Below are 24,681 nucleotides of genomic sequence, written 5' to 3' on the forward strand. Positions count from 1 at the left end.
CTCTTTCCAACCCCATGCTTTTTTGCTATAAGCATGAAATGTTTTATACATGCTTGAGAAAAATACAAGTGGTGATCATGCTAATTCTTGTGAGTCAACCACTGACTGATGGGTAGTAAGTAAGAAACATAAAAATAGAGCAACCCATGGTCAGAGGGCTGGGACATGTGAAAGGCAAGTCTGGAAAACCAAATCTCTAATTAAAAAAAACAACTCACAAATACTATCATGCCCAGGCTTGGTGGAAATGTGCAGATTTCAGAAATCAGTCCAAGGAATGTACTTGGGAAGTTCCATAAAGGAAATTCTAAGAGATGTGGCAGGAAAGAAGGACTGGGAAAGGGACAGCAATAAACACAGGTTGCTAAGGAGTTCCAGAGTGCAGTGTTGGCCTGAGACAGGGAGTCGTGCTGTCAGGAGAGGTTGAGACAGAGCACTGGGCTGGCGGAGGGTGGGCTAAGAAGCAATCCCGACTGCCATGGGAAGTTGCCAGGCTGTGCCCTTTGTAAGAGTGCCTGGCCAACACAGCATGTGAGGCCTGACACCAGCTCACACTGTTCGCCAAGCCTCATGCCGAGATGCAGCATTGCAGCCATCTGGAGGAGGATTCTGATTCTTTCTTCTTCCATACTCTCTCTCTTTTTAAATTAAGATATAATTTGCATACCACAAACACCCTTTTAAACTGTATGATCCAGTAGTTGTTAGCTCGTTCACTAATTTGTGCAACCATCACCACTATCTAATTTCAAGACATTTTTATCCCTTCCCAAAGAAACCCCCTCCTTCCTCCCTCCCCCTCTCCCTCCTCCTCCCCCTCTCCCTCCCCCTCTCCCTCCCCCTCTCCCTCCCCCTCTCCCTCCCCCTCTCCCTCCCCCTCTCCCTCCTCCTTTCCTTCTTCCTTTCTTTCTGTCTTCATGTCTTTCACTTTCTTTCCAAGTTCCCTTGGGTATATGCTTAGGGGTGGAATTGCTGTGGGATATTGTGAGTCTATGTTTAACTTTTTGAGGAACTACCAAAATGTTTTCCAAAGTGGCTGTGCCACTTTACATTCCCACCAGCAAGGTGTGAAGATTCCAGTTGCTTTACATCTTTACCAATATTTGCTATTTTACACATTTTAGTTATATGTGTTGGAGTGGGTATGAAACAGCATCTCAGTGTAGTTCGATTTGCATTCACGTAATGATGGTTTGCATCTTCTCATGGGACACCTGGTTGGTTGTGTGTCTTCTTTAGATAATGTCTTTTCAGAGCCATTGCCCGTTGTCTTTCAGCTGTTTATTTAAAAGAGTCCTTTTTATATTCTGGATACATGTCCCTTGTCAGATGTAGGGCTTGTAAGTATTCCCTTCCATTCTATGGGTTGTTTTTTCAATTTCTTAATAGTTTTTTTTTTTTTTGATGCAGGAACATTTTTTGAAGTGATAAAATTAATGAAGTCCAGTTTATCTATTTTTTCTTCTATCATTATGCTTTTGGTGTCATGTCTAGAAACCTGTTTCTAATACAAGGTCCTGAAGATTCATGCCTATATTTTCTTCTAAGAGATTTTTAGTTTTGTCCCAAACATTTTAGTCTTTGACCTTTTGAGTTAATGTTTGCATACGGTTTAAGTAGGGGTCCAACTTCGTTCTTTTCTATATCCTGTTGTCCCAGCACCATTGTTGAAAATACTATTTTCCCCCATTGGATGATCTTGGAATCCTTGTCAATAATCAATTGACTATATATGTAAGAATTCATTTCTGGAGTTTCAGTTCTATTCCATTGTCTAGCTTTATGCCGGTACCACGCTGCCTCAACCACTATAGCTTCCTTTGAAATCAGGAACTGAGAGGCCTAAGTAAGTGAGAGACCTACCTAGTTCTTTTTCAAGATTGTCTTGTCTATTTTGGATCCCTCACAGTCCACAAGAATTTTAGGATCAAATTGTCAATGTCTGGGGGAAAAAACCTAGCTAGGATTAAAATTAGTATGGAGATAGATTATATGAAAAATATTACTAACTAATATGACTTAATTGACACAGACCACATCCCCTTAAAACTTCAAAATATACATTCAAGTCCACTTGACATATGTGTAAAAATAACTCATACTCCAGCCTCTAAGGCAAATCTCAGCACATTTCAATGGATTAAAGTTGTACAGAGTTTGCTCTCGGACTACAGAAGAGTTAAACTGAAAGTAAACATTAAGGACAGTTAGAACAAATCCTCAAAAATTTACAATTCTATATACTATCTAGACCAAAGAAAAAAATCACAATGACTATAGGAAAATGTTTTGAACTGAACAGTAGCATTAACATCATATGTCAAAACCTGGCAGATGCCGCTAAAACCATGCTTAGAGAGAATTTGAGACTTTTAAATAAATTTATGAGAAAAGAAGAAAGGCTGAAAATAATCTGAGCTTCCATTTAAGGAGCAGATAAAAGAATAGCAAAAGAAAGTAAAAGGAGAGTGTACAATTAGTCAGTTCTCTCATTTCATATGCATTTGAAAATGCGTTTAGTAGTCTCCCTGGGTACAGAAGTCTGATGGCGGTTCTTCTCCCTTGTTCTGAGGACATCATTCCCTTGTCTCCTGGCTTCTGTTCATAGAAAAAGACTGCTGTTGGTCTGACATTTTCTCTGAGGTGATCTGTCTTTTATGTATGCCTGCTTTTAAGATATCCCCCGTTTTTTAAACATATTTATTTAATTGTTCAAGTACAGTTTTCTGTTTTTTACTCCCATCCCAGCCCACCCCCACCCAGTGCTCCCCACCTCCCTCCCATTTCCACCCCCCTTAGTTTTTGTCCATGTGTCCTTTATACTAGTTCCTGTAAATCCTTCCCCTTTCCCCTTGGAATTTCCTCCCCTCTCCCCTCTGGTCACTGTCTGCCTGTTCTCTATTTCAGTGTCTTTGGTTATATTTTGCTTGCTCATTTGTTTTGTTGTTTAGGCTCCTGTTAAAGGTGAGATCATATGGTATTTGTCTTTCACCACCTGGCTTATTTCACTCAGCATAATGCTTTCCAGTTCCATCCATGCTGTTGCAAAGTGTAGGAGCTCCTTCTTTCTGCTGCATAGAATTCTTACACGACTCCACTCTAAGAAGACAAGCAACCCCAATTGAAAATTGGGCAAAGGACTTGAACAGATACTTCTCCAAAAAGGACATACAGAGGATCCAGAGACACATGAAAAGATGCTCGATATCGCTAGCTATCAGAGAGATGCAAATTAAAACCACAATGACATACCACTTCACACCAGTCAGAATGGCTATCATAAACAAAGAAACAAATGACAAGTGTTGGAGAGGTTGTGGGGAAAAGGGGACCCTAGTTCACTGTTGGTGGGATTGCAGACTGGTACAATCACTATGGAAAACAGTATGGAATTTTCTAAGAAAACTAAAAATGAATATGCCTTTTGACCCAGCAGTTCCACTGCTAGGATTATATCCTAAGAACCCCGAAACACCAATCCAAGAGAACTTATGCATCCCAGTGTTCACAGCAGCACAATTTACAATAGCCAAGAGATGGAAGCAGCCTAGCTGCCCATCGGTCAATGAATGGATTTCCCTTGCTCTATGTGTTCTTTATACTTGTTCATGTGAGTCCTTCCCCTTTTCCCCTGTGATTCTCTCCCCTCTCCCCTCTGGACCATGTCAACCTGTTCTGTATTTCAGTGTCTTTGGTCATATTTTGCTTGCTTGTTTGTTTTATTGTTTAGATTCCTATTGACGGTGATATCATATGGTATTTGTCTTTCACTGCCTGGCTTATTTCTCTCAGCATAATGCTTTCCAGTTCCATCCATGATGTTGCAAAAGGTAGGAGCTCATTCTTCCTTTCTGCAGCATAGAATTCCATTGTGTAAATGTACCATAGTTTTTTGATCCAGTCATTGACTGATGGGCATCTAGGTTTCTTCCAACTCTAGGCTATTGTAAATTGTGCTGCTATGAACATCAGGGTACATAGGTTCTTTTGGATTGGTGCTTCAGGGTTTTTAGGATATACTCCTAACAGTAGAATTGCTGAGAGATGCAAATTAAAACCACAATGAGATACCACTTTACACCAGTCAGAATGGCTATCATAAACAAAGAAACAAATAACAAGTGCTGGAGCGATTGTGGGGAAAAGGGGATTCTAGTTCACTGTTAGTGGGATTGCAGACTGGTACAACCACTATGGAAAACAGTATGGAATTTTCTAAGAAAACTAAAAATCAACGTGCCTTTTGACCCAGGTTATTAAATATTTTACCACATTTTTTGCTTCAAAATTTTTTTCCTATTTTCCTCCTTTAAAATCTAGGTGTGTCTTATAGTCCTAAAAATATGGTATGTACCCTATGAGAGAGCACCTGGCAAACAAGTGCTAATCTGTTGTTTGAATCGAAGACAAGTTATGCATTATTTTGGTACAGTGGGTTCTGTACCAAAGTGGTGGTTTCTTTAAATTTCCTTATTCCATATGGCATAAGGCAGAGTTCTTCGTGTTCTTTTATCATAATGAAGTATTGTTTTGGTTCTGTGCCTTCTCTGCCTAATTGCTATACTTCTCAGTCACAGCTGAAATAAAATAAAATAAGTCAAGGCCTTCTATGAGAATAGTTGGTACAGGTTAGCAGCCACCACATTCTATACATTCCCAGGGCATCTGAGCGTGGTCTTCTCCTATATACTGTCGTAACCACTTTCTCCTTCTCTTCCATTCGGTGTCTGCTGTAATTTTACCCTGTTTTGGGCCTTCACTGACCCTCCTTATGAAATAACAAACTTTCACCCCACCCCTATTCTGTGTCCCCTTTTACCTGCTTTTCCCCCCCTCAGTACAATTGACCACAAGTGAAATACATATTTACCTGTTTTATTATTATATGCCTCCCATAACACACATGAGCATGTAAACTTCTTAAACGTAGGAACTTTGTTTTGTGGATGAAACAGTACCTGGCAAACCGAGGTACTCAGTGAATATTTACCCAGTGAATGTATCAGTGTAGGTGCCCCTGATTCTCATCAGTGAAACCCTGATACTACAGCAGACAGACATGGTACAGCCCCTCTGGGCATGGCGACATTCGACATTTGTCTTAATCTGGGGTAAGATTACAAAACTTGACAATTTTGCTTTTCCTTCGCACAGACTGCCTAGTGCATGATTTCATCCTGAAAACTGAAGAAATCACTTCCTCTCCTGGCAGGCACCTAAACCAAGTTCTAAACTGGTTGCGTACAAAGCCCGTCTGTTCCCTCCTTGTTTAAAGGCAGTGGCATTTCCTGCCTGCTTTTAGCAAGCTTTATTTTGCTTTCTGTTTTCTTTCACTGCTTAAGGACAATTTGCATATGTTTTCTCCCTATTTTATCAGTTCTATCTTGGCAAGAGGTTTCAATTAGTACTGTGTGGGCCCTTGTGCAGAGAAAGTACCCATTTACAATATCTGCAGGAAATAAATTCTTATGTCATAGAGCCAAACATTTAAAGCTATAACTCATTCGTATAAGAGAAAGGTCCAGAGATGATAAAATGGCTTGTTGAAGTCCACGTAACTAACCTTTGCAGCACGGGGGAGGCCAACACCCACATCCCCTAATTCCCAGGCAAAATCTTCACACTCCTCTGTCTGACTTTCCTTCAATAACTTCATTTATGGTTTTCTTACCCCCTAAGCATTCATCTCAAGCCTCCCCCAATTCTTACTTTACCAGTGTGCCTCCGTCTGTGGCACACATCAACCGCCTTACCTCCCCGACCTTCAATTGTCAGACTGCTGTGTTGATTTTGGGGTGCCATCAGGATTTTCTCTCTAGACCTGCAGGACTAAAAAGAATATGATCTTTCAGCTAAACTGACATTCCAGAGTCAACTTTGTTGCCAACGAAAATGCATGGCCCAAGAAGTCTGATCCTTAAGCAGGAGCTTCTCTCTGCCTCCTCCCCCTGGCTAGGGACATGCTGGTCTCACTTGTCACTCAGTACTGGCTATCACATCAGCAGCACGCACAGGTAACCTTGTGGACAATGAACACTCACCATGAAAGCCACCTGCAGGCACCTTCTGGACTGAAGGCTGATGACTGCGCTATCATTGAGCTGGTAGTGCCTCCTGGTGGCCAAGGCTCTAAAGGTTTCCAGCTGAAAAGTGGTCTGTATGGGCCACTTGGTGACCCCTTCCCCCTCCATCCTTCTGAGTCTTGTCCCCACCCATTTGCACCCCGACCAGCCCCACATTATGCAGTGAGAATCCTTCAAGTGCCAGTCTTTTCAGTATTTTGCTGACAATATCCAAACATGATCATGACAATGAAAGAAATTTGGAGGTGACGTGTGGGGAATATAAATATTAAAAAGTCACTAATGTCTCTAGGGCAGGTCACTTTGTAAAGTGCTTTGTAATAATGTAGTCACGACTTTTCCTTCCCATCAGCCTGGTGGGGGCCCCATCACACCCCTCTTCTTGTAGAAGACTTCCTTTGCCCAGAAGTGGCAAATCATCCTCCTGAAGTCATTCTTGTTAAGCTTTCGTATGAATAACTTCAGATGTGTTGAAGAGATATTCAGAGAGGGCTAGCCAGTTTCTCTGCTTGTGTTACAAACAGAACACACATTATTCTGAAGATCCCATTTTAAACTGTATATGCCTCATAGAACGGAAGGTAAATCTGATCTACAGGCGTAACCTTGAGTTCACTGGCACAGGACACCTACCTGCAGACTTGGGTCTGGGAGGGGCCGCCTCTGGGAACCCGGAAGGCTTCACTTCTCCAAGAGGGAGAGAGAACTCCTGTGTGATAAATAGGCGGTGCTACAACAACTGAAGTGGGGACTCTTCCTTCTACATGTCCCTGTGGTCCCCACGGCATCCTCTGTCCTCACACTGTCTCTGGTCTCCTCACGGGTCCCCTCCAGCATGGCTTTCTTTCCCAGACAATGCCCAGATTCCATTCCTTTCTCTGTGTGCCCTTTTTAACTTTTCCTTGTGAGAAACCTAACTATCTATCCCCTGTCTGTTTTTTCAAGGCTGTGGCATATAATCCGATAAAGAATTTCAGTAGTAGGTCACCACCCATGGTTCTGCTCCTCCCATGGACATTTGCACTGTGACCGCAGTCCCCAGAAGTCCCCGATTCATTGGACTTGGAAACCAACTTTCTGGTTTCCAAACATGCACATGACCCAGCCTCCATCACACCTGCTCCACACACGTGCACTCAGTCTCAAAGATGTTGTTTTGGGACAGAATGCCTTTGCTTCCTTGAGTTCTGTTTGGGTGTCTCCACAACCGGAGTGTCTCTGCAATGACCAAAAACGCCATGTGTGGGAGAAGAAGGGCTTGGATGCGCAGCACACAGGCACCGCATTCTGGTGGGTGCTTGTTCATTCGTGCCACAGACAGGGCTGGAGTGGGGAGACCGCAGGAGAAACACACAGCCCTCGGGGACTGAGCAGTAGGATGTCTTTACCGGGACTGTGGGTTGCCAACCAAGGTTTTGGATAACCATGGAATATTCCAAAACACAGGAGAGAGAATCTGGTCATTGTTTTAAGATGCCAGGCAATTAAAAGGAAGCATGGTCAGAATGTAAAGAATCAGGGGAGAGAGAGGTGAGTGAGCCATGGCGATAATTAGGGAACATTATGCTGAAGCCTGGCGTTTGTACTGCCATCGACTGTGTCTTATCCAACAGGTTTCTTGGGTTTCTAAGAAATTTCTGGAATATGCCCCCAGCCAGTGGGGAACTCCCAGGAACAGGCCGAGTCCTTTATGCTCATCCCTACCCTGGGCCCTTTCCCCCTTCTACGTCTCCCGAACCTCCCACCCTCTCAGAAGCGGTTCGGACTCTCCAGGGCAGCACCCCCCGGGAGACGGAGCCTGAGCTGTCTCGAGCAGCGCCCCGCATCCCTGTGAGCACTGGCAGCCCCCGGGCCCGCGCCGCGCTGATTCGCTGCCGCGGACACTGCAGCGCCCGCGCCGCGCCCGCCCCTCGCGTGCGCCGGCTGGTGCAGCCTCAGTCTGTCTGCAGCCGCACGGCCACCGCGAGCCCAGCGCTGCAGCCCGAGCGCCCGCTCCGCGCCCCAGAGGACCGCAGCGGCGAGCCCCTAAAGCCCGCGGGATGCAGGCCACTGCTGATTCCACCAAGATGGACTGTGTGTGGAGCAACTGGAAAAGTCAGGGTATTCTCTTTATTTCAGTAATGCATGCCTGCGGCCCGCGGGACCCGGACTCCTCCGCCATTGTGCATCATTTCACCTGTGGGACCTGTGCATGCTTGTTCCCCAAGAGCTTTCTGTTGGGGGGAGTAAACTTGTGTCAAAAATCAAAATGGGTGGTGTTTGATGTCTTTTTCTTTCCCCTTTTTGTTTAAACATCCCACCATCACCCTTTTGTTTTCTTGTTGTAATGCTGGTATTTTAATAATGCATCATTTGCCTCCTCCAGGAGCTCTTTTGGGATCCGTTGGTCAGTCAATACTTGTTTAATCCCTCCTCATCCCCCGAGTTAAATTGCTTTCTTATCGTTCCATGCATCCCACTGTATTTTATTTCTGCGGAAAGATTGCAATCTCCTGGTAGAACCATTAACTGACTGGGCTCTAGTGCACCCTTTTAAGAGGGACACACCCATTTCAAGGTTGTTATTTGTGGTCACACAAAGGAGACTGGAGATGCAGACCAGCTCTCCAAATCCCGAAGATATGATGGCGTAGCCAATATTGGGATGGTTCACTAGGAAATGTTTCAGGATTTTTTTTCTGTCATCGGGTAACTTGGAACTGCTGTTTATTAATAATGGGCACTGTGGAACCGGTGGAGGGAAATAAAAAGCACTGCCCTCTGGTATAACAGGTTCATTTTGAAACCGTCCATATCAGCACTGGGTGTGGCCACCCTCCAGCCTCGCTTGGTTTGCTTTTCAGCCATTTTTATTCAGCCTCATACTTCACACATCCATCTCTCCTTTGTTACATTAAGATGCTCTCCTTCACCTTGCTCAGTTTGAGATTAAGAGGAGACAGGTAATTTGCGAGAATAAATTATGTGTAGAAAACATGAGTGTTTGTAAGGTGAAGTGTCTTTTAATATTTAACAAATAAGGTTCGGAAGAAGGCGCGTTGGACTTACCCGCAGGGTTGCAGCATCTGAAGGGACCAAGAATGCTCTGGAGCAGAAGCTGTTTTTATTTATTTACTTTTTTTTAAACCTGGCATCTCCCCCTCGTGATTTTATATCACAGAAAGAATAGAGTACCTTCTCATCTTCAATGCCCTGTGAGGTTTTTCTTTGGTAATTTTTTTTTAAACAGAGAAAAAGTAAACATGAACCTTAGGATTAAGAAGATATTTCCTCTGCCTCTTATTTGTCTGTTGGGTGATAATGATATAAAATACAATAGTCAAGTTAAAATTGTATGGATCTATTGGAAATACAACTGTCAAAAGTAAATAAATGGACCTAATAAATTTAAAAGCTAGGACATAAAGAAATGCATGGCAATTCAAGAGTATAATTTTAGAGAATGATGACAATGATACGGAATAGCACATGTTTTGTGCAGAAGGCAGAATTTATACAAAATTCTTGATAACATTTCATTCTTGTTTAGATTCATCTGGTTCATTTGATATACCCACCCAACAACCAAGTATGGCTTCGTATAATACCAAGTTCAGTTGGACACAAAGACATGACAAAGTTGGTTTTTGGACTGTGATTATGGGTTTCTTATATTCTTACCAAAAGTAGGTACCAAAAGGTGGCAGGTTTTCTGTTTTATTTGTGTAAAATATAAGACATCATTTCATCATAAACCTATGTGTTTTGGCTTAGTTGACCGTCTCACGGGAGAGGAGAGGTTACAAATGTATGGACATTTCTAATCACAAAATGACACAAAATGCCATTACTTATCCGTTGGAAACAATCATTTTCATTTCCAATATACAGCTACTTGTGAAGATTAATGCAGAATCATTGAGGGCCTTTTACACAGTGACTTTTGATAGTCTTCAGTACCACTGATTTCTTTCTGTCAAATGGAACAAAGCCACTCTCTGGAAAACTGACTAATAACTAGGTGGGTGGGTTTATATGCATAAAAGAGAAATAGTAAGAAGTAAATATTCCCTTTTCCCCCCACTAGGAGAACTTTTCATTTAAATTAAATCTACAATATGATTTTTGTTAGCATTTTCAGTGTATCTTCATTTTAGTACCTTTATCAAAAACAATTGCCATTAACCCTGGCTGCACATTAGTATCAGCTAGAGAGCTTAAGAAAACAAAAGTAAGCCTGTACCCATAAAGGGTCTGAATCAGTCGGGCCAAGCATCAGTATTTTTTCAATTCTCTTCAAATGGCCCTGGCTGGTGTGGCTTAGTAGATTGAGTACCAGCCTGCAATATGAAAGGTTGCCAGTTTGATTCCCAGTCAGAGCACATGCCTGGGTTGCGGGCCAGGTCCTCAGTCGGGGGCATGTGGGAGGCAACTGGTTGATGTATCTCTCTAACATCAGTGTTTCTTTCCCTCAGTTTCTCCCTTCCTTCCCCTCTCTCTAAAAATAAATTTAAAAAATACTTTAAAAAGTGATAACTCTTTTTTAAAAATTTATCTTTAGAGGGGAAGGGAAGGAGAAAGGGAGAGGAACATCAATGTATGGTTGCCTCTCGTGGGTCCCCTGCTGGGACCGGGCCTGCAACCCAGGCATGTGTCCTGACTGGGAATTGAACTGCAATCCTTTGGTTCGCAGGCCCGAGCTCCATCCACTGAGCTACACCAGCCAGGGCTGATAATTCTTTTTTTAATCCTTGCCCAAGGACATGCTTATTGGCTTTAGAGAGAGGGGACAGGAGGGAGAGAGAGGGGAAGGGAGGGAGAGAGAGAAGGAGATAAACATCAATGTGAGACACATTGATTGATTGTCCCCCATGTGCCCCAACCAGGGGCCTAACCTGCAACCTAGGTATGTGCGCCGACAGGGAATCAAACCCGAGACCTTTCAGTTTCATGGGACTATGCTCCAACCAACTGAGCCATAACATCCAGGGTATGTTTAATACTTCTTAGTGAGTCTAGTGTATAAACCAGCAGAGCAAGGGCCAATACCCAAATGATGAAATGGGTGTGATCTAGGAGCAGCTAAGAAGGCAATTAAAAGAAGTCCATGTAACATTGTTGATAATGTCCTCCAGAACTGTTGAAAGCAGAAAGTTTTGATTGGAAAATGGAATAAAGAAAGCAAGCTTCCAATTTCCTCCATATTATCAAACCTTCCATGGAAAAACCTCAGCCCCTTGTACATCACATGAAGACTGTACTGAACCCAGCACAATGCATCGTAGGAAGTGTGTTGCATGTGCAAAGGAGCCCTGTGTTTATTTTACTAATATATAAGGTTTCAGCTGCGAATATATAAGGTTTCAACATTGAAAGGGAGAGATTGAAATCTGTATTAGGGTAAACTGTACAGATTCTGCTTCCAACTGTCATTCTGCTTCCAAATGACACTAATGGCCAGTATTGGTTAATAAAGCAAACTCATTCTACTCAGTGAAAATGAAATAACAACAAAACAATAAGCTGGTAAAGCACCTATGTAACCTATAAACCCAGAAGTAGGTTTATAGCTGTGAGTGTGTGAAAGAGTTTATTCTTGTATTATTTATTTATTTATTAGGGTAATATTTGTCTTATTGTTATTATTTTTTATCCTTAGTTGTGATTGATCTTTTACGTAATGGTGGCTGGTGATTCAACCTACTTTTGTCCGCTCCTGTATACAGTAATCTTAAAGGCCACAGCACCCTGGCAGGTGTAGCTCAGTGGATTGAGTGCGGGCTTGCACACCAAAGGATTGTGGTTCAATTCCCAGTCAGGGCACATGCCTGCGTTGCAGGCCAGTTCCCAGCGGGGGACACACAGGAGGCGGCCATACATTGATATTTCTCTCCCTCTCTCCTTCCCTTACCCCTCCAAAGATAAATAAATTTAAAAATAAAAATTAAAAAAAAGGCCCACAGCAATCCTCATATGTATTGGGCACATTTACTGAGTGCTTTATTTGCATCATTGCATTTAATCCTCTTAAATTGTATGGTGTATAAGCATGATGTGTACATTTTGTTACTGTCCCATTTTACAGGTAATCAACTGAGGCCACTACCAAGGCATACAGCTAGTAACGCCAGAGGCTGGACTCAGGCCTCGCCCCTCACTTCTCCCTGCTCTATCATCTGCCTCGGTGGGAGGTGGCATTTTCTTCAGTGGCTTTTCTAAAAGTGTGAATTATCTAGGTAATGGTGATTGTGTGGATTTAATAATTCCTCACATTTACATAGGTTTTATTTGTCAAATGTCTTCTTTCTTGAGCTTCTCTGTTGACTTTTGGACACAGAGAGGCTCAAAGAGGGTAAGCGACTTGCCTAAGGTTTTTTGGTAAGTGGCATGTTGCGTAGTGAAGAGGCGACTCTTCCTTCAGGTCTAGAACGCAGCCCATCTCAGCACTCACCCCCCTCACAGGGATGCTGAGCTCCTGCAGGTGAGCGCTCGGTTACCTCTGCCCCGATATTTTCACCTGGGTTCTCTCTTTAGAAGCAGCAACATTTGTCAGCGAGGCAGCGATATCTTAACCGGTACACACCACTGTCATCGTCGTCACCATTGTCATTCTGACGTCTCCGTCCATGTCGTCGGTATGCCAGTCAGTGTCCTCAGCTCTTGTTACATCCTCGAATTTTACTTTAGTGAAGACGGTTTCACAAATGTCAAGGCAGACCAGCGTCGCCTTTCATCAAAGATGGTGTTTTCTTTGTACACAATAGATTACATTACACCGATATTACAATATGACGTGAATAATTACATTCATGAACATCCTCTCTGCAGATTCTACTGCGATCCAGCGGGAGAACTGGTTTAGCAAGGGATCTGGGGATTTTTTTTAATGACAGAAAACTCTCGTATAAGGGTAATATACCAAATGTAGGTAGTTATTACTCCATTAAAAAGTAGAAGTATTCTTTTTTCACAATGTATTATCATTTACAAGAGAATCTTTATAAAGGAACATTTTAAAGTTTTGGAAGAGAATAATGCCATGTTATGAAAATTTCCATTTGTACAAAGAGAGGCTTAAAATGAAAGCCACAAATCACCCAAAGTCCTACCACCTGCAGATAATCCATGTTAAAATTTGCCGACTCTAATCTGGTATCTCTGTCCCATGTCAAATGAAGCTGGAGGGCCAGGCAGGCAACCAAAACAGCTCTCACAAAACAAGATTGTATGTATTTCAGAATGTATTTTGAAATAATTAAATGGAAGAAATTGACACAGAATTGCTGGACTTCAAGTATATGTTTCTTTATAATATAAGTTATTTCTACCTAAAATTTTTTAAAAAAACTATGATAAACATCAGTGGATTGGAATCATTTTTAATGACATGTTTTGGATTTAGACTGGGCACATGGACTGTCTGCGGTATCTTTTTTTTAAAGGAGATTCACCATGCATGAGAGAGAGTAACAAAAATTCTGATCTAAATTCATGTCTTCAAATCTATGATTTTTCTTAGATTTTCATGAATTAATGGTTTTTTATTAAAAACAGTATTCCTTTTACTCTGTGGCTAAAGCATTGTGATCGCGCTGTATCAGTCGGGATTGTGGAATCTCTCATCCTAATCATCAGACTCTTCATCGGTTTAGAAAGTTCCCTCCCCCACCTCTTTCATGCCTCCCTCATTCCCACTTTCTTCTCATATTCAAAGTGATACGCTTTGCTCAGTTCTTTTTGATCTTTAAACTCGTTAACACATTTGAGAACAGGATCTGTAAAGGAAAGGATATATTTTAAATTAGCTTATAATAGAACTAAGTTCTAAATCCACTGAATGTAGCAAACAAAAGCTAATGTGGTTAGATAGTCTTCAGAATATCACCTTTCTTTTTGGAAATAATTAAACGTACGTCGTCACCACAATTCCCATCCTTCTCAACATGATCTCCTCTAAGTTGCGTGCTTATTGGGCCCGGTATTAATATTTACATTTTCTCACTTTTCCATTTCTCACAAAATACAAACATTCAAAGAAACACAATTGCATTATAATTAAACTCACAATTTGAAAACTAAGAATTTGACATTAACAATTCTTTACGAGCCATTTTCTGCCAAGGTGACCATTAATAGTAGCTACATTAAAAACCTTGATAATTGTAATTGTATTCCAAATATATAGCATATATTTTGAATAAGCAAACATTGTTAGGAGTTTTAGAACTTAAGAGTATAGAGTTCTATTTCCTCCAGATATATTTGAGCTATATTTTTAAATTAAATCTTAGCAAAGTTGTCTTAATGTTTCACACAATCAAATCCTTTAAATTTTTTTTTAATTTTCTTTATGGTGAAAGGGGTAAGGAAAATAATTCAAGTATTACTTACAAGGTCTGTGCCCAAACTAGTATGAATGTTGAACAAATGAGAAGTACAAATATAGTAGATCAGAATTTTTAGGATTTATTGCACTTCCACTCATTTTCCAATGGGCATGTTTCATTGTGGTCCCGCTGTCTGTCTGGTCCTCAGATGCATTTCATCAAACTTCAGGTCAAATCTAGTGGTAATAGGGGTCGGGAGGGACATAATATTATGTTGAACAGACGGAAGTACAAAGAAATCATTTCTTATCCTTATGTCTTTTTAGTTCAAGAAATATTTTTGCCATCACAGTCTTGCTCAAATTTTTAAATATCTTCATTTTTTATAAAGAACTAACAAGTATCTACCTCCATGATTCTTTTTGATTCTAATGCAATGATGAATTTTAGGGTGTGGCCCAGATTTGAGGTTTTGCAGCTAATTATGACTGGTGACCACTGACCAAATGAATGGTTTGTATTTTGATACTGTCAGAAAGCTTAAAGAAAGAAAAAGCACATGCAGACACTAACTGTACAATACCTTGCAAACCTTCCCGTGTGCCTCCCTTCGGACTGTGTGCCCAAAGCCTGGTGTCCTCTCCATATGGCCCTCTCTCCCGTTGATGCCAGTTGCCCTGTGAGACTCCTCCAGAGGAGCCCATTTGCAGGAGCTGTAGCAGGAAGAGCTGGCCACAGTGTCTTAAATACTCAGCCCTGCTGTTTCATTTCCTGGCCAGGTCCAACCCATCACCACCCATCACCATGACAATGGGCCTGAGCATCATTGTGTTACCTTGGCAGCATGGAGACAATGTGGTCCTAGTGCTTAGATGGAAAAACCACAAAATTCACAGAACCCTAAAAGCGGGGTTCGCCTTCAGTCCAGTCTGAAGGGTAGACATTAGAAGGATGTGTTTGCGTTTCTCTCCAATGGAAAACAAGTACTAGAGATCCTTGCAGGCTGTGTCTTTGAGAAATCCTTCATTTTTCATTATTCCACCAAAGCTCATGTAGAGTAGATGATCATCTGTGTGGGTTAAATGCTGTGTCCTTTCACTGTCTACACAGAGCACCAGGCTTAATGCCTTTCCCCCTTCAAAACACCTACAGAATTACTTAAACATTCAGAAATGGTGTTAGCAGTTTCCTCAGAGAGCCCACGGGCTGTGTTACGGAGCCGTGAAGGGAGGGAGGGCGTGGAGGGTGGAGTCCCGGCAGAGGTTTCATTGGTGAAAGTTCCATCCAGCAGTTTCCACTCTGGGCTCAGGATGCCTGAATTGCCACTTAAAGGTTAAATTTATGTAAAAGACTTTCCAAGGCAAAGGAAGCTCACGAATGTGTTGACTAGAGATGTCATCTTTGAAGGTCTCTGTTGAAAGTATTGTACATCTATTTCCGTTACGTTTCTCCAGTTTGATAGCAAAATGGAGGAAAGTCAAAATAGGGAAAGTTACTGTTTCTTCTTGTTAACTTTTTGAGATGATATTTTGTTTGCCTCACGAAAATCAGAAATACTGCCCTGGCTGGTGTAGCTCAGTGGATTGAGCATGGGCCTGTGAAACAAGGGCTCGTGGTTCGATTCCCAGTCAGGGCACATGCCTGGGTTGCAGGCCAGTTCCCAGCAGGGGACCCATGAGAGGCAACCATACATTGATATTTCTCTCCCTCTCTCCTTCCCTTCCCCTCTAAAGATAAATAAATAAAATCTTTTTTAAAATCAGAAATACTGCTTTGGATACTGGGTTATAAAAAGAACTGAGGTTTTTCTGGCCTTCTGATCCTTTTTTGAAGGTAGTCCATTATTAGAATCAATCATTGGAAACTTTACTACAAAAGTAAAACTCAACAGCATGTCACCTTTTTTTTTAAGTATTCATATGTTACTTATATTCTTCATGATACTGGAAATAAAACAATGAACAAACTCCATGCCCCCACTGTACTTACGTTCTAGAATAGAAGACAGCCGATAAATAAATAAATAAAGTATACANGCTTTGGACACTGGGTTATAAAAAGAACTGAGGTTTTTCTAGCCTTCTGATCCTTTTTTGAAGGTAGTCCATTATTAGAATCAATCATTGGAAACTTTACTACAAAAGTAAAACTCAACAGCATGTCACCTTTTTTTTTAAGTATTCATATGTTACTTATATTCTTCATGATACTGGAAATAAAACAATGAACAAACTCCATGCCCCCACTGTACTTACGTTCTAGAATAGAAGACAGCCGATAAATAAATAAATAAAGTATACAGAAAGTCAGATGACTTTAAATCTTATTTATTTTGCTAATCATTTTGAATGTCACCTTTCAATGACCTTTTTTGGAATGTTAATATTACCTACGAACAGGATTTTCTCACTCAGACTTTTTAAAAAGTAGCATTAACTTCTCACAGCAAGTGATGCTACCTGAAAGCTTTTTTGGACCAAGGTGAAATATAAAAAATACATTTCAGAATATGGTGCAGCAATGTGCACAATTGTGCACAATTTACTGCTATTTTCTATAACTGCTACCACGTTTCGCCTTATACTTACAGTATGGATATCTGCACCACTGTTTTCCTACTAAATGTATTTTTGATAAACTTTCTGAGTACTGCAGCCACTATTGGATTGTATAATGGAATAAATTTAAAATAGTTTCAGAAATCCAAATTTTTGGACTGCATCAAAGGGCTTATTTCCAGTAATTTAGCAAAGCATTTTATTTCCACGTAGCTAGCTGTCAATGAAAACGTTGTCTCACTTCTGTTTTTCTTTTCTGTTCTTGCTTGAATTATGCAAGTGCAGGTCACACTGATTTCAGTGTTTCAAATCTGCCAAATCTGCCAGTTCACCCTTGACTTAAATTAGTGCCGAGTCAGCCCCCAGCGGGCTGCTGTGTGGCGCGCCCCGTGATTTGAGGTCTAAGATGAGGTCACCCAGCCCAGTCCATCAGTCCATCTATCAGAGTGATGGAACACACTGATCTCTCATTTCAAAGCCAAATGGTTTTTGGCAAAGTAACTTGTACCTTTTATAAATGGCAGAATGCTAGGGTAATTGACGCGTTCTGATGAGTGTGCTTAGTGAGCGTGTACTCGGGCCTCTCATCTGACCTGTGTTACGAGCATATTGAAGGAGAAGTCATCTGTACTTTGTTGTACCCAGAGACTACTTGGGGTAATTTATTGCAGCTACTGAATTATTTGTATACTTTTTAACTAGGATTCTAAGGAAACTTGATTCAAATATTCATTTTTCTGCTTTGGGTACTAGAAAGCTTCTTACATAAGCTTACATCACTCTAAACAAAATTAAAATGTGAAAAGTTGGCATTCACACACAGCAGATCGGGCACACAGATCACACTGCAACACTTCCCACCCTTCCCAGTGAATCATCAGAGCTTCCGGCTATTTCCTGGCACTCTGACCACGCACAGCCAAGGGCCACTCTCCCAGCCTATCAGCCCAGCAGTCTTCCCTGCCTGTTATTCCCAGCCTGAACCCAGGGCTTTCGTCTGAACTCTGTCTCCTTTGATCTTCGGCCCCTCTGACCGAGCTCCTTGTGCCAGGTCACAGCCCTGGTCAGCCCCACCGTCCACTGCTCAGAATGCCCAGCCTCCATCCCTGTCGACTGGACCCCCTGGAGGTGCTTGACTTTAACCAGAGCCTCTACTTTCTGGCAGTCCTTTTACACACTTTGAATTGTTACTGTATTCTTCTAAATCAGTGCTGTCCAAATACTGAGACACGTAATAATTTAAAATGTAGTAACCACGTAAAAGGAGAAATAGGTAAAATTGATTTTGTTAATATATTTTATTTAACCCAACATATCCTTAGGCTTAACCTTGCAGCAGCAACAAAAATTAATGTAAAAACATTAACGAGATACTTTCCTTCCTTTTTTGGATTGAGTCTGAAATCTGATACATAGTTTCCACTGCAGCTCATCTCAAATGGGACTGGGCACATTTCCAGGGCTGGGCAAATGCCTGTGGCTGCCTGTGGCTCATCATATTCCAATGGACAACGCAGGTCTCGGCTTTTCTCAGCCACTTCAGATCCTGCCCCAGCCACCTCAAGCTCAGGAAAACCTCAGGACTCATTTTCCAGGGAAGACGTGAGTGCGTCTCCCACCGGCCACCTCACGCCACTCTCTTTCCGCCTCCACACACGTCTGTAGCCACAGCCCTCCCTTTCCACTAACATTTCCAGCTCTCGCTCAACCTAAAGGTTAAACTCGCTGCTATGCCTCCTCAAACTACCATTCTATTTACCATCTTCCTTATCACTCTGAACTTCCCACCACCTGAGCAACCACAATTTCATCCCGTAGCTTCTCCTTTCTGGGAGGTTTTCTCCATTCTCATGACTTCAATTATCATTTCCACTCAGAATACACCCAAATGTAGAGTCAGCCCTCTACTAAATTTCAGTTCTGCATTTCCAATGGTCTGCTGTACATATTCATGTGAGTGTCATGGGAATATGATATTACTGACATTTAACTCACGGCTACTGGAGCAAGCCCGGGGAGGGGGGGAATCATTTAATTTCCATGCTTTACAAAGATTAGTGTGTATGGTGTGTAATTGTCAGCTTCCTCTCATCCCTGAACCCTGCCCCATCTCTACCCCAGGCTATGTCAGGACGCCCTGTTGTGATGTCATCACGGAAGAACCCGAAGGTATAAAGTGTCAGCTTTTTCCCAAACCAGTTCACCCTCGGATTTCCTATTTTTTTGTCAGAGAAATTAATCACTCAGTCACCCAGCTCTGAAATGTTGCTTTCACCCTTAATTAGCTCTTCCTCCTTCCTCCCACAGCTAATTAGTCAGTGCTCCTGTCAGCTAGTCTCTCATAATAGTTCCCTGTGTACCCACCCCATCTCCCCAGGAAATTGTTCGCCACACTCACAAACCACCCCACGACCACTGCCCCCAACCCCAGCACGATCTCTTCCTTGAAACCAACTCTTACCACCTCTGACGACACAACATGCACTGGTGTGGATGCCGCGTTTTTGAAATGAGTGTCCAGTCTTCCCAGCTGGATTCTTAAAAGCAAGGACAAAATTTCATGACCTCTTTGTTCCTGTGATTACTAGCTAAATACCTGACCAGTAACTATTCACTGCTGATGATGAGTCAGTTTCACTTGAAGAAAATTTTCATTTTAAATATCTAGTTCTGGGAACAGATTTAAACATAATCAGGTTGCCTAGAATAGTTTTGCATACTTCTGGGGGCATTTAACATATAGCCATAAAATGTGCGAGAGGCAAGTGCTTTGTCATGGAGAAAGCTTCACACTTAGGTTCTGACCTCACTTCTCCTGTTAACTAGTCGGTAGACAAGTTTGATGTGTAACTTCCTCGCTTGTTAGAGAGCCGTCCCTCCCCCTTTACCTGTGGGGCATGTGTTCCAGGCCCTGTGGAGGTCTGAAGCTCCAGGTGGTGTGGAACCCTACGTGTACTGCTGTTTCCTATACATACATGCTTACGATAAAATTTAGTTCATCAATTAGGCACAGGAAGAGATGAACAGCAGTAACATAATAAAGTAGAACAGTTAAAACCATGTATGTAATTAAAGCTATGTGAATGGCTTTGGGGCTATTATTAAGTAAACGGAGGGCTGCTGAACACAAGCACTGAGCTACCCCCATAGTCCATCCGATGATACAGACGCTGCTGAGGGGCTACCAGGTGGGGGCGCGCACAGCTGTGGATGTGCTGGACATAGGGATGACTCACGTCCCAAGTGGGACAGAACACGAGGGAGCGAGATTTCATCACGCTACTCAGAACAGCGTTCGTTGCGAATCGTATGAGTCTTTATTTAGGAAAATTTCTATTTAACTCTTTTAGAACACAGTACACCGCCGAGAGCAAAATGGTGGGTAAGGGGAGACTCCTGTATGCCTGTCTAACGGAGTTGGTTGTAAGGCTTAAATGAGGCTGTCTGAAAGTGTCTTGAACATTTCAGGATCTGTGCAAATGGGTAGTTATGTCATTAAAGTGCCCTGAGTCAACACCCTGTTGATGGTCTAGGACAAACCTTTTGTTAACCTCCCCATTAGAAACCTCCAGCATGTTAGCGAGTGGGTTGAAAGACGCGTTCAGTGGTGATTCTGTACCAGACGAACGCTGGTGAGTCAGCAGTCCGTGCTCCCTGCTCAGTTCTCCACGTGAAGCCGGGCCTGCCACCTGCTGTTCCAGGGCTGTTTAGACAGGAGGCCGAGACTCAGAAGGCTCTTCCGAAGGATACCACTTTTTGTTGAGTTTATTGGGGTGACACAGGTTCCCAAAACCATACAGGTTCCAACTGTACGACTCAACAAAACATCTGCACACGGCATCGGGCACCCGTCACACAGTCTCTGTCCCAGTTTATCCCCCCTTTGCTCCCCTCCCCCTCTGTTTTTAGTGGGTGCTCAGCAATCCGACAAGTGGAGACTCACTTGGAAACAGCAAATTCTATCTGCTCTTTGCCAGAAGTCTGCTTGCAAGGTCTCCCATGCCCCTTCACATTTCAGAGGCAGGCGCAGTGCCCCCAGCCTTGGGAGTACCCACTTTAGACAAATGAAGCTCTCTTAGAATATGCAGTTGACCCTTGAACACTGCAGGGATTTAGATGCCAACCCCGGGGCAGTTGAGAATCAGTGTAAGTACAGGGGACCCTCTCCCCACACCAGTGCCTAAACGTGGATTGAAAATACAGTTGACCCCCGAACGACACAGGTTTGAGCTGCTGCAGTCCACTTACACTCAGAGCGGCACTGCTTTTCCTTTGCTCCTGGGAACCTGCTTGTAGCACTGACCTCACTCAAAAGAGCAGAGTAAAGCTTTGTTTCACCCCCCAAAATATGTATGACTCTTTCTTCTACTTCTTTTTTTTCAGATTTTATTTATGTATTCTTAAAGAGAGGGGAAGGGAAGGAGAAAGAGAGGGAGAGAAACATCAGTGTGTGGTTGCCTCTCACGCCCTCTTCTGGGGACCTGGCCCACAACCCAGGCAGTGCCCTGACTGGGAATAGAACCAGTGATTCTTTGGTTCACAGGTCTACGCTCAATCCACTGAGCTACACCAGCCAGGGCCTTTCCTCTACTTCTTACATTGTGAAAGTGTTGGGGGGGGAAGGGAGCAAACTTTTGCCCAGGGAACAGCTAACTACAGTAACTTCATTGAGTTCAGGTCATTGCTGGACCTGGTAGTGATGGTGGGTGGAAGCAGGAGTGGGTGGGTGACAGATGAGCTTCGATGTCAATTCTCTCTGCTGCTGCTGATTGCCGGGGTTGTCGGGGTACCCACAGTGTGTTATATATAGCGCAGTCTCCCCACCCTTAAACCCCTGATTCACTCTCTAGCCAGCCTAAGGTAAGTCTGCTGTGTAGGGTAATTCTTTGCTCTGCAACATTCCTTGTGTCCCCTCTATGGCGCCAGTGCTTTCACTGGGTTATGGGACCTTGTCAGCTGGTTACACGCGAGGGTGTGACGGGAGCGGCTCCCTGCTCTCTTCTACCTGTCACCTTCATTTTCCTTTGAGCCGATGCCTGGCATCTAGTTCCTTCAGCCAGATGCCTCCCGCTGGGCACCTGCGCATAAAGCTGGCGGTGTGAGCAGCTGCCGCCTTCACTTGGTTTCCAGATGGAAGTTTTTGTCTTGTTTTTCTTTTCCTAAAAATCTATTAACATAGCATTCTAAAAAAAAAAAAACACAAAAACACTTGTTGCAACAGCATGGAGGGACTTTGAGGGCACTATGCCAAGTGAAGTAAGTCAGGTAAAGAGACACTGTATGATACCACTCACGTGCCAAATCTAAACCATGTGAACTCATGGAGAAACAGAGGGGTGGTGGTTGCCAAGGGTCGGAGGGAGCGACATGGGGGTGTTCGTCACAGGGCACAAACTCATACGTGAAGACGGGTAAGGCATGGAGCGAATGGACAGCATAGGGATTGTGGTCCACCACAGTGTTTGATATGCTTCAAAGATGCTAGGAGACTAGATCGTAGATGTTCTCACCACAAAAAAGAAACTAATTATGTGACCTAGTCGAGGTGGTAGTCAGTGCTGCGGTGGTAATCACATTACAGTATACAAATGTATCAAATCAGCACCTTGAACTTTCACAATGTTATATGTCAATTCTGTCTCAATTAAAAACTTAGCACTTGCCTAATTCAGGAATAAATTTCCATGCATTCTTAAGCAAGGCTTCTGTGCTTTTTAAAAATAATCTGGTGACTGGGATATTCAAAATATTTCCATTCTGTATCACATTCGAAGCACCAGGGCTTTATTCTTCTGAATTTAATTTTTTTCTAAGTTGCAGGAGGGAAATAAGTGAATGGTGGATGTGATGTAGATTTTAAGGTTTCTATTCCAGATTCTTGAGTCACAGAATGTTAATGAACGAACGATGCACAAAATGGTTTAATCCACATGTCAGCTCCTGGGTTTCTGGAGGCAGCTACTGGCCCCTCACGTTTGGAGACAGGCCATGTCTGTCCTCAGGTGCCTCTGGCCTTGGCTGGGGTCTGCTGGGCCCCGTGCTCCCGAAGGCACCACTTGCACTCACTTCGGTGTTCACTGCGGCTGCTCTTTCTCAGCAGCACAGACATTTGCATGACTGAGGTACACAGGCCACCATGGAGACATAAACTTGTCAGCAGGGCTTCAAGAGACACATAGCCAGTGCCACCAGAAGAGGAGAACTGGTTCTTCACAGTCTTTGGTATTTTCAGTTTCACTTCTAAGTCACGGAATTTGGGTCCCTGTATGGAATACATAGCCCAAGGGGATGGGTTCATAGAGATAAGGTTGCTGGAGATTCACGGCCTTTTCTCATCTGTGGATTCGTTAACTATCTACAGGGATGGAAAAGATTCTTCCAAAGCAAAACGAAGAGACAGTAAGTGCTCTGGGCAGAGCCCCATGTCCACTCACTCGTGTTTAGGGACCCAAAGGCCCCTGAGAACCTTGGCCAGTGAGCCGCAGCAGCCCCCGAGGCCCTGCCCGTGGTAAGTGGTGTGCGCTTTGTGTCTCCTTCCCACAGCGATCGACCTGCTGTACTGGCGGGATATCAAGCAGACGGGGATAGTGTTTGGGAGCTGCCTGCTGCTGCTCTTCTCCCTGACCCAGTTCAGCGTCGTAAGCGTCGTGGCCTACCTGGCCCTCGCCACGCTCTCGGCCACCATCAGTTTCCGCATCTACAAGTCTGTTTTGCAAGCTGTGCAGAAGACCGATGAGGGCCACCCTTTCAAGTGAGTGCCCCAGCCAGACCAGCCGCTGCCCAGTCTCTCATGGGGCTCTTTCCCTCCGCCTCTCTTTCCCTCCCCTACACGTTTGGATCCTGTTTCTCTGAGACCTAAAAGGCCTCCTAAGAGCCCCCTTTAACACCCTGGTTTTAATGTCTGATGTTTCTGGTGAATTTCCAAACAAACTCATCACCCCTATTTTAAAATTTAGTGCTCTGTTGATTTTTATTTTAATTACTACTAAGTAAATAGTTAAATTTAATAAATATATTTATAGAAATTTAACATAAATTAATATTTAGTATTAATATATTTATTTAATTACCACTAATAGTAATCACAATTCATGATATGTACACAATGTTTTATAATTTAAAAAGCTTTTTGACAATCCCCCCAGCTCCGTGAAGAAGGCAGGACATTATAATCTTATTTACAGGTGGAAAAACTGTGTCTAAGAAGTACAGTGACTCACCCAAGGTCACGTGGCCAGTAAACAGCACAGAGCAAGGATCAGGGTGTTTGGACTTTTACTTCATGCTGCCTCTGGTCCCCAGAGACACCATCTGCTCCCCGGTTTACCTCCTGGTTCCAGATTGTGAGCTTGGGCACTTGTGGCTCTGACTGCCAGAGCCACCCCAGCCCAGCCCCGGCCCCAGAGCACAGGCTGCACTGCAGGTGTCCTTACCTCCTGCAACAAGGGACAGTTCTGCCTCAGGATGAGAGTGGTTTCTCAGCCAGCCCCAGAACTCACCGGGAAGCCTCCGTGCCCTGGCTCACCCTTGCCAGTCAGCTGAGTCAGGCTTCAGTGCGCCAGGCCCGGGAGAGGAGAGAAGGCTGTGCACTGGACAGCTTCGCAGCCCCCAGCTCCTGGCTGCCGTGTCAGACCCAGTCCGAGTCTGAGCATTCCTGCTCTTGGGATGTATTTGAGCTTCTAATGCAGAGCTAAGGGGCCTCTGGGGCTCTAACGTGGCTATACAAGTTGGCAT

At 43.3% G+C, this 24,681-nt stretch overlaps 1 protein-coding gene across 2 annotated transcripts in view; it reads left to right on the forward strand.

The window, feature by feature from the left end:
* Nucleotides 1-24,681, forward strand: part of RTN1 (reticulon 1) — a 172,350-nt gene that overhangs the window by 141,761 nt on the left and 5,908 nt on the right. The window contains exons 1-2 of one of the 2 annotated variants that reach the window (XM_037031493.1): nucleotides 8,013-8,183; nucleotides 23,491-23,698. In XM_037031493.1, coding sequence (XP_036887388.1) covers nucleotides 8,123-8,183; nucleotides 23,491-23,698 — 269 coding nt within the window. In that variant the 5' untranslated portion in view covers nucleotides 8,013-8,122. Of the gene's footprint in view, nucleotides 1-8,012; nucleotides 8,184-23,490; nucleotides 23,699-24,681 lie in introns of those variants that run through there. The other variant, XM_037031492.1, reaches the window with a different exon arrangement.

Source organism: Sturnira hondurensis, unplaced genomic scaffold (assembly GCF_014824575.4).
Source record: "Sturnira hondurensis isolate 20B ecotype Veracruz unplaced genomic scaffold, ASM1482457v3 Scaffold0021143, whole genome shotgun sequence".
Taxonomy (NCBI): domain Eukaryota; kingdom Metazoa; phylum Chordata; class Mammalia; order Chiroptera; family Phyllostomidae; genus Sturnira; species Sturnira hondurensis.